Source organism: Saccopteryx leptura, chromosome 2, assembly GCF_036850995.1.
Source record: "Saccopteryx leptura isolate mSacLep1 chromosome 2, mSacLep1_pri_phased_curated, whole genome shotgun sequence".
In the NCBI taxonomy this organism is placed as follows: Eukaryota; Metazoa; Chordata; class Mammalia; order Chiroptera; family Emballonuridae; genus Saccopteryx; species Saccopteryx leptura.
Genome location: NC_089504.1, coordinates 334,262,689 through 334,272,391, shown reverse-complemented (window position 1 = coordinate 334,272,391; position 9,703 = coordinate 334,262,689). Strand labels below are relative to the sequence as shown.

At 43.6% G+C, this 9,703-nt stretch overlaps 1 protein-coding gene across 1 annotated transcript in view; it reads left to right on the top strand.

The window, feature by feature from the left end:
• The first annotated feature begins 917 nt into the window (after positions 1–917).
• CPD (carboxypeptidase D) overlaps positions 918–9,703 on the top strand; it is an 82,906-nt gene continuing 74,120 nt past the window's right edge. The window contains exons 1-2 of the mRNA XM_066363590.1: positions 918–1,739; positions 9,062–9,309. Coding sequence (XP_066219687.1) covers positions 985–1,739; positions 9,062–9,309 — 1,003 coding nt within the window. The 5' untranslated portion in view covers positions 918–984. The remainder of the gene's footprint in view (positions 1,740–9,061; positions 9,310–9,703) is intronic.

The window sequence follows — 9,703 nt, the reverse complement described above, 5'->3', positions numbered from 1 at the left end:
GAGGTTTTGTTTCTTCAAGCTAAAGTGACAAAAACCTACTTTAAAGACCTGTATAAAGGCCTCTTTAGAACATAAAATATTGTATCTGCCAGCTTTGACAGACCATTGAGGAGTTCAAGAATTATACTCTCCCAGCAAGTGTTTCCAGAAATGCCATACCTGCTGCTTCTAATGTTAACACTTAAACAACTCGCTCAGGAAAGCTCTGAAAGGTGGGCATGTGAACTATGAAATGAAATCTGCCTACAGAAGGCTGAGACCAGCACACACAGGAACTAGCGGCAATGAAACAATCTGGGGTGACACCAAAGAAATGTATAAATGAACACAAAGGGAGTCTACTACACATCAGATAATCCGCAAAACGTAAAAGAGACACCTTTTTTGAACGCGGGAACTAAAATTGGAATGTAGTGCTTTGTGCAGTAGCGAGCCTCTGTCACTCCAAGTGTCCCATTCTCTTCAATCGCTTGCCGGGCGTTGGGCTCAAGCCTAGGCACAACGACTCCGGTGAAGGGTGAGAGGTGGAAAGGGCTTAAGCTCCCTTATGCTTTTCCAAGGTACATTCTTTGGAAACTTTTGATTCTTTTGATTCTCGGCTCGGTAGCGTTAAAGCGCAGCCGGGACAAAGTGCAACAAAGCTGGTAAGGGAGCTAGTAAAAATACTCAGAAGAAGGGGTACGCCATAAAGAAGAGACTGAGCCAGCAGAGGAGAAACGGAGACAACGCAGGAGTGAAAATGGTGAACAGGCAAAGAGAATGAGAGGAACCGAAGCATAGGAAGTGAGTGACCAAACTCGTCCGGGAAAGGAGGAAAGCAGGATCAAAGGAATCGACTACTTTAAGGAAAGTCCCGCCCCCAGGCGTGACGCCACAGAAGGCCCTTCCGCGATTGGCTGAGACCCGAAGGTTGCTAGGCGCAAGGGGATCCGGCGGGCCCCGGCCGCTGGAGCGCGGAGCCGAGGTTAGCTGTGCTGCTGGAAGATGGCGAGCGGCTGGGGCGCGCGGCCGCCCAGGCGGCCAGAGCGCCTCCCGCAGTTGTCGTACCTGATGCTGCTGCTGCCGCTGCCGCTGCTGCTGCTGGGGAGCCCGGCCCGGGCTGCGCACATCAAGAAGGCGGAGGCGACGACAACGACCACGAGCGCGGGCGCCGAGGCAGACGAGGGCCGGTTCGACCGCTACTACCACGAAGAGGAGCTGGGCTCGGCTCTGAGGGAGGCGGCGGCCGCGGGGCCCCCGGGCCTGGCCCGCCTTTTCAGCATAGGCAACTCGGTGGAGGGCCGGCCTCTGTGGGTGCTGCGCCTCACAGCCGGCCTGGGGCCACCACCCGCTGATGGCGACTGGGGTCCCAACGCCGAGGGGCCGCTGCTGCCCGGCCGGCCGCAGGTGAAGCTGGTGGGCAACATGCACGGCGACGAGACTGTGTCGCGCCAGGTGCTGGTCTACCTCGCCCGCGAGCTGGCAGCTGGCTACCGCCGCGGGGACCCGCGTCTCGTCCGCTTGCTGAACACCACCGACGTGTACTTGCTGCCCAGCCTCAATCCGGATGGTTTCGAGCGCGCCCGCGAGGGCGACTGCGGCTTTAGCGACAGCGGACCTCCGGGGTCCAGCGGCCGTGACAACAGCCGAGGCCGCGACCTCAACCGCAGCTTCCCGGACCAGTTCAGCACGGGTGAGCCCCCGGCCCTGGACGACGTGCCCGAGGTGCGTGCCCTCATGGACTGGATCCGCAGGAACAAGTGAGTGCCTTCCTCCTACCCGCCCCAGCCCACGAGAGCCTCTCGGGCAAAGGCTGGGCCCCGCACTCCGTAGACGCTCAGACTTGCAGGCCTAAGGGATCAGGGTAGTTAGGGTGGAGGGCGATGTCCCGTTCCCGGGACAGGGCCCAGAACACTTAGCCTCCTGTTCGCCGATTGTCCGAGAAGCGCTGCTTAGAGACTGTTGTTCGTTTAACGGAGGCGAAGAGAGCCGTTTGGCTGGAGGGAAGACTCCTTTCGGCATTCCGATCCCTATTTTCACAGGACCATAGAAAATGAGTGATGGAAGACACCTTAAGGATTGTCAGCTCCCTCATTTTATAGATAAGCTCTGTCAATATTGCTACAACCTGATGAGATAGACAACATTAACATTCCTGTTTTCCATATGAGGAAATTGAGGGTCAGGTTCGTTCAATCATTTATCTATACATAGTACAGAGTAGCTGGGACTTAGGCTGGGGCACATTGTTAGTGCTCTTAGCAGCCATAGAGGGAGACTGTAGCCCAGAAATGATAAAGGACAGTCCTAGGGTCTTCCTCCTGGTTATTTAACAGGAACGGGTTCTTTTCCAGCCTTTAATTCCTCTGACTTAGCCAAGGAGCATATGGATATGGCTGAAAACATGCAGATCTGGAACATTCATCTGTGAGCAGCTTCTTTTTTAAACTCTCTGAAGGGTTTCTGATGTCATTTGTGCACTTTATTGTCACACTTAATACATACCTTAAGTCTTATTAATTACCTTGTTATTAAGCACTATGTGGGATTTTAAAATTAAAAGCACGAGGACCTCAAGAAATTTGTGTATAACAAGAGAATATTATAAATACATATGGGTGTGGGTGTGTGTGTATATGTACCCAGTAAAACTTTATAGAAATTGTTCCTATTGCAAAATGTGTGTGGGCTGCAATAATATGGATTATCTCTGTGGAAGAGGTAGAACTTGAACTGAGTCTTGAGAAATCGGTAACATTTTCAGCAAATCAGAAAAGGAATAAACTCCAGATGCATGCACCTTGTCCCTTTTTCACGGTTGACCTTTGCCAGCATATCCCTATTTATTTGTGTCTTCACAAGGCTAGTTGATCTTTCCATCTTGATTTGAAGAATATTTTGGAATGATAAGTTAATAATGAGCAAAGAAGTTTCTCTGTGGGAGTCAGAACCATCTCTTCTACAAGATTTCAGTATATATAGCACCTAGAAAATTTGTGGACATTGTGACAATTTTAGAGTCTTTTTATCTTCCACCTTTCACTTTACTCCTCCTTTTGAGATCCCTTATAGATATTTAATTTCACATATGCTTTCAGGAATTTTTTTTTTCCTTTTAAAGATAATCGTGTCATGACCTCTGAACATTTGCATAAGAAATATGACTTTACTATACATCTTGTTGTCCGAAGCTGTGATGGCCAGGGTTTGTCCAAGATGATATAATTAAACGGACTGTTTGCATTGCTTAAATGACATATTTAAAATGCCCTGTCACGACCCTTGCAGGGATATAAATTCTGTGACTAGATTCTTCTCTTCAGTGTTCTGCTGTAGCCAGAAATGAAAATGAGCTTTTGTCTTGATGCAAGTCACCTTGAGGCTATATTGAAAACTTTAAAATTTAAAATTTAGAACGAAAATTCACTCTCTGGTTAACTCCTTTATATCCCCAGTATTTAATTATTATAAGTTATAGTCTGGGCCAGTTTGTTTAATGATAGGAACTTGTGGGGAATTTAAAAGCTCATCTGTCTCAGATGGTATTACATAGAAAGTCATTTTGTTCTGTGACTAGACTACTCAACTCATATCCACCATTCTTCAAATATGTAACTTAATTAGAAGAGAAAGTACGTGACAGTATATTGGGTGAAAAGAACCCCCATCTATCCTGTCTTCAAAAATTAATTCAAAATGCATATTCTTTAATGATTAATGGCAAAGGACACTGGTATGTGAATAAAATTTAAAACATAAGCCACACACAATTTGAGACTGATTGATGCCTAACTATAGAGTCAGCTTTATGGATAGGAAATTTAAAAACCACAAACGTTAGTCTGTATGCGGAAATTACCTTTTTCAGTGTATTTTGTGAAATATATTATTTAAATAATTTCTTGGTATCTTATTCACTTAGAGATATTAGAAATAGATGTTTGTTGTTATTTTTGAGTATGTAAAAATTTAAGACTTATTTCCTCCTGCTTAGGAAAGTGAAGTTGTTTTCTTTGTCTCACTTTAAACATCATCTAATGGGTGTGTTTTTTTTTGTTTTTGTTTTTGTATTTTTCTGAAGCTGGAAACGGGGAGAGACAGTCAGACAGACTCCCGCATGCGCCCGACCGGGATCCACCCGGCACGCCCACCAGGGGCGATGCTCTGCCCACCAGGGGGCGATGCTCTGCCCCTCCAGGACGTCGCTCTGCCGCGACCAGAGCCACTCTAGCGCCTGGGGCAGAGGCCAAGGAGCCATCCCCAGCGCCCGGGCCATCTTTGCTCCAATGGAGCCTTGGCTGTGGGAGGGGAAGAGAGAGACAGAGAGGAAGGAGGGGGTGGGGGTGGAGAAGCAAATGGGCGCTTCTCCTATGTGCCCTGGCTGGGAATCGAACCCAGGTCCCCCGCACGCCAGGCCGACGCTCTACCGCTGAGCCAACCGGCCAGGGCCTAATGGGTGTTTTTGTACTCTTGATAATTGAGACATATACTTAGGAAAATACACAGGTGGTGGTGCAGTGGATAGAGCATTGGCCTGGGCTGAGGACCTAGGTTCGATACCCAAAGTTTGCCAGCTTGAGCGCAGTCTGGCTTGAGCATAGGCTCGCCAGCTTGAGTGTAGGGTCCCCAGCTTAAGCGTGGGATCATAGACATAATAACCCCATGGTCACTGGCTTGAGTTCAGAGGTCACTGGCTTGAGCAGGGGGTCACTGGTTCAGCTGCAGCCCCCCCCCCCCCCATCAAGGTACATATGAGAAGCAGTCAGTGAGTAACTAAGGTGCCACAACTATGAATTGATGCTTCACATCTCTCTCCCTTCTTGTCTGTCTACCACCCCCTCTCTCTAAAAAAGAAAGAAAATATACAAGCTTTTAATGCCATTATTAAAGATTTTACAATTTACTTGATTCCTATATTTTTGTCACACTGTATTTCTTTAATTAAAGATATCTGCCTAGATTTTAATAGATTAGCATATAATTTTTTTGATATCTTTGTGAAAAGTGTTATATTGTTAGGGGTGGGGGCCGATTTTCTTTGGAGGATTGTGTGTACAGTATATCTATAATTTCCTGAATCTTCAGAATTTAATTTATCAGACACCAAGTTCTTCTAATTTTTAAAAATTATTTATAGGGTTATCTGTAGAGCATAATAGAGTTAACTTAGAGATTTACAATTTAGTATCTATAGACTCTTGTTTATAATAGTTATAATATATTTAGCAGCCGTTTTGTGCCAGGAATGAGATATAATGCTAAAGTCAAGTATGGGAAACACTTAAGAGAATTGATTTAAATGGAAACCATAAAATACCTTTTAAATAAAATTGGACTATTATGCAAAGTTGGTTTGACAAAGAGTGTTATTGATACTTGCAAAACTGTGTAAATAGCGTAAGGAGAATCTAATAATTAAGTTTTATCACTCTAGTACATTGCCAGTATGTTATTGTTGTAAGAATTTCATATTTGGTTAGGCCATTTTAATATATTTCTAAGAAGTGTTGCAAGAATTGTTGAACAAAGCAGACCATAGCATTTAGTAGAGAATATTGAAATTTGAAGTTTTAATTGAAAATATATAAATAAGGTAGCATGTTTCAGTTATTTAGAATATGTATTCATTTTATTTCTCAAAAATATGAATGCCTTGAGGGTGTTTTTCTGTTTGTTTCTTCATGGAGGTACTCCCTAGTATATAGATGTTTTGGCACACAGTTGACACTCAAGAAAATTTGTTACTGAATGGACCAACTGGGCCCCTTCTTGTAACTTTCCCAAAGTCAGTGAGGGGAAAGTATTTAAGTTATTTTAGGCATGCAAACCAGAAAGTAAGTGGTTAGTACGTCAAGCTATGAGTTATGAGCTATGAGCAATGTTTTAAGACTGTTAGGAAAAAAGAAAAAGAATGTTAGAATATAAAATTCATTTTTGTTTCTGTATCATTGTGTCATCCCAGGGCTGGCAGTAGAACGATAATCTGTAGACAGTGATCCCTAAGCACGATGCTAGATCTCTCAGTCTAGGAACTTGACTGAACATTTCTTGAGCAAAGAATGAACATTTCTTGAGCAAGTACTATAAGGCAGTCATTTTGCTGGCATTGTTTCACAAGTATCATTTTATTTAATTCCCACAAGCATAGTAAGCAAGTAGGTTTAATCACCGTTTTACAAATGAGGGAGAAACGGGGGTTCGATGAATGTAGAGGTAGTAAATTCTCCTGATCATACTTTTAGTGACCCAGGTCTGGGAGACTGAATGTTCTTCTGCATTTTTGGCTGGCTCCATAGCCTGTGCAGTTGCCACTATACCAAATGGCATTCTCCTGTGGTGTCTGGAAGAGTGCTAATAATTATATTAGTTTTTAATTAGTCTCTTTTTATAGCCTACTTTAGAGTTTAATCACTGTCTTTAATGGCTAAGTTTTATCTACTGATTAACAGATTCTGTGTAATTTTCATTGTTTGATCTCTTCTGGGACATATTACAGGTTTAATTTTCTCTCAAGCATGTAGGAAAGAATGTTATATATCAACCTCCTTTAGAATTTGTGTAGGTCAGTTCCATTTCAACCACAAAAAGGTAGAAGCAAGAAAATCCAATTTCAAGTACAAAGAGAAAAGTGTTTAATCCATACTCAGTGATGGTTTAAACTGTTACGTGAGAGAGAGAGATGTATAAATAGGACTTCAGCTTGCTTTTACCTTTAGCTTTCAACAAAAAAGGAGGACTTCTCTAGCTATAAATATGACCACATTGTAAATGGGTTTACTTAAAAGTAGAAACATAAAAAAGTAAAAATGCTTCTTTTATAGGAGCAGTCTTGCCTCTCTTGTCAGTTTATTTTCTAATGGCCCAATCAGGAACCTTGGACCTAGAAAGAGAGCTGCTTTTACAGTGATGCAATGGAGGATTAGTCTTTTATGTGCTGTATTGTTTTTCTCTGAAAGCAGCTCAGTGTATCAGGTTCCTTCCCCCATCCCTGCCAGCTTTTCTCTTGAAAATGTGAATTTAGTGTGTGTGTGTGTAAGTGTAATGTGTGTGTGAAAGAGAGAGGGGCAGGGAGGGAGGGAGAGAGGAGAAGGGAGAGAGATGAAAAGCATCAATTTGTAGTTGCATCACTTTAGTTGTTGATTGTTTCTCATATGTGCCTTGATGGGGGTAGGGATGTGTGTGGCTTCAGCCAAGCCAGTGACTCCTTGCCCAAGCCAGCGACCTTGGGCTTGAAGCCAGCGACTTTTGGGCTCAAGCTAAAGACCTGGGATTATGTTGATGATCGCACGCTCAAGCTGGTGACCCCCCCCCCCACTCAAGCTGATGACCTTGGGGTTTCGAACCTTGGACCTCGGCATCCCAGGACAACGCTCTATCCACTGCACCACCACTGGTCAGGCTATATATATCTTCTTGTTTGATTTTAGAGAGAGAGAAGCATTCATTTGTTGTTCCACTTTGTTTTGCATTCATTGTTCACTTCCTGTATGTGCCGTGACCAGAGATCAAACCCACAATCTTGGTGTTTTAGGATGACGCTCTAAATGACTGAGCTAATGGGCCAGGGCTGAAAATGTGAATTTAGTATTTTGTGAACCTGGAGCAGGGTAAAAAACATCCTGTTTTAAATTAGACTCCCTATCTTAAAAATTCTCTTTGGACAGTAATATAAAAAGGATGAAAGTTATTAACCTAACTAATATAATATATTCAACAAATATACCAGCCATGCTTTCTACGAAATTAACACATTACAAAATACAAGTTTTAGGTTGAACTATATGCAGTTGTCAATTTTGTAGGTCCAAAAAATGATTAAATATTAGCAAATTCATATTGTTTGACTTACTACATGAATTTGGAATTCTCTGAATAAGACCTCTCCTGAAAACATTAATTTGTACTGTATTGTTTAGGTACCTTTTTTTTTTTTTTTTTTGGTATTTTTCTGAAGCTGGAAACGGGGAGAGATAGACAGACTCCCGCATGCGCCCGACCGGGATCCACCTGGCACGCCCACCAGGGGGCACGCTCTGCCCACCAGGGGGCGATGCTCTACCCCTCTGGGGCGTTGCTCTGTTGCAACCAGAGCCACTCCAGCACCTGGGGCAGAGGCCAAGGAGCCATTCCCAAAGCCCGGGTCATCTTTGCTCCAATGGAGCCTCACTGCGGGAGGGGAGGAGAGAGAGACAGAGAGGAAGGAGAGGGGGAGGGGTGGAGAAGCAGATGGGCGCTTCTCCTGTGTGCCCTGGCCGGGAATCGAACCGGGACTTCTGCACGCCAGGCCGACGTTCTACCACTGAGCCAACCGGCCAGGGCCTAGGTACTTTTTTAATGATAGGAAAATTCTTTAAAGTTATTTGAGATTAATTTGAATTTTAACAACTTGAAATTTAGGTACTTTTTTAATGATAGGAAAATTCTTTAAAGTTATTTGAGATTAATTTGAATTTTAAAAACTTGAAATTTAGGCCCTGGCCCGTTGGCTCAGTGGTAGAGCGTCGGCCTGGCGTGCAGAAGTCCCGGTTCAATTCCCTGCCAGGGCACACAGGAGAAGCGTCCATCTGCTTCTCCACCCCTCCCCCTCTCCTTCCTCTCTATCTCTCTCTCCTCCCCTCCCGCAGCGAGGCTCCATTGGAGCAAAGATGACGGGGCGCTGGGGATGGCTCCTTGGCCTCTGCCCCAGGCGCTAGAGTGGCTCTGGTTGCAACAGAGCAACGCCCCAGATGGGCGGAGCATCGACCCCTGGTGGGCATGCCGGGTGGATCCCGGTCCAGCGCGCATGAGAGAGTCTGTCTGACTGCCTCCCTGTTTCCAACTTCAGAAAAGTACAAAAGGAAAAAAAACCAAAAAAACAAAAAAAACCCTTGAAATTTATTAAATGATAGTGCTTTCTTTCCATTTTCTTTTGTTGTTGTTGTGGGTCTACTTATAACAGCTGATAGAATTGCCATCTAGGTGTTGAGAGATACTGAGTTTATTTATGAAAGATGTAAAAATTTTAAATATATAGTATTTTTTGTGGGTTTTTTGTTTTGTTTTGTTTTTTTTAGTGATATGTGATTTGGTTGTATTTTCAAAGGTTTGTGCTTTCTGGAAATCTGCATGGTGGCTCAGTGGTGGCCAGCTATCCTTTTGATGATTCTCCAGAACATAAGGCCACTGGAATCTACAGCAGAACCTCAGATGATGAAGTATTTAAATATTTGGCAAAAGCTTATGCTTCAAATCACCCCATCATGAAAACTGGGGTTCCTCATTGTCCTGGAGAAGAAGATGAGATGTTCAAAGATGGGATCACAAATGGTGCCCATTGGTATGATGTAGAAGGTATGTAAAACACTAAATGTGCTATATTTTTCTCACTGTCCATTCAGCTTCCTTAGGTGTACTCTAAGTGAAAAAGAGAAAACTTTGAAGAAGTATAACTTTTTTAAATCTTAGTTTTATTTTGAAATTTTCAAACCCACAGTAAAATTGAAAGAAAACTACGGGAACGCCTACATAGTTTTCATTTATAATCACCAACTATTATCTTATCCCATATGTTCCAGTGCACTCTCTCCCTTCTTCCCTCCCTCCTACCCTCTTACATACTCATTCTCTTTTGTCAAACCATCCAAAAGTAGTTGCAGATTTCATGACATTATACTTCTAAGTACCTTAGCATGTATTTCCTAATACAGAAACATTCTCTTGTATAACCATATATGTACCATTACCA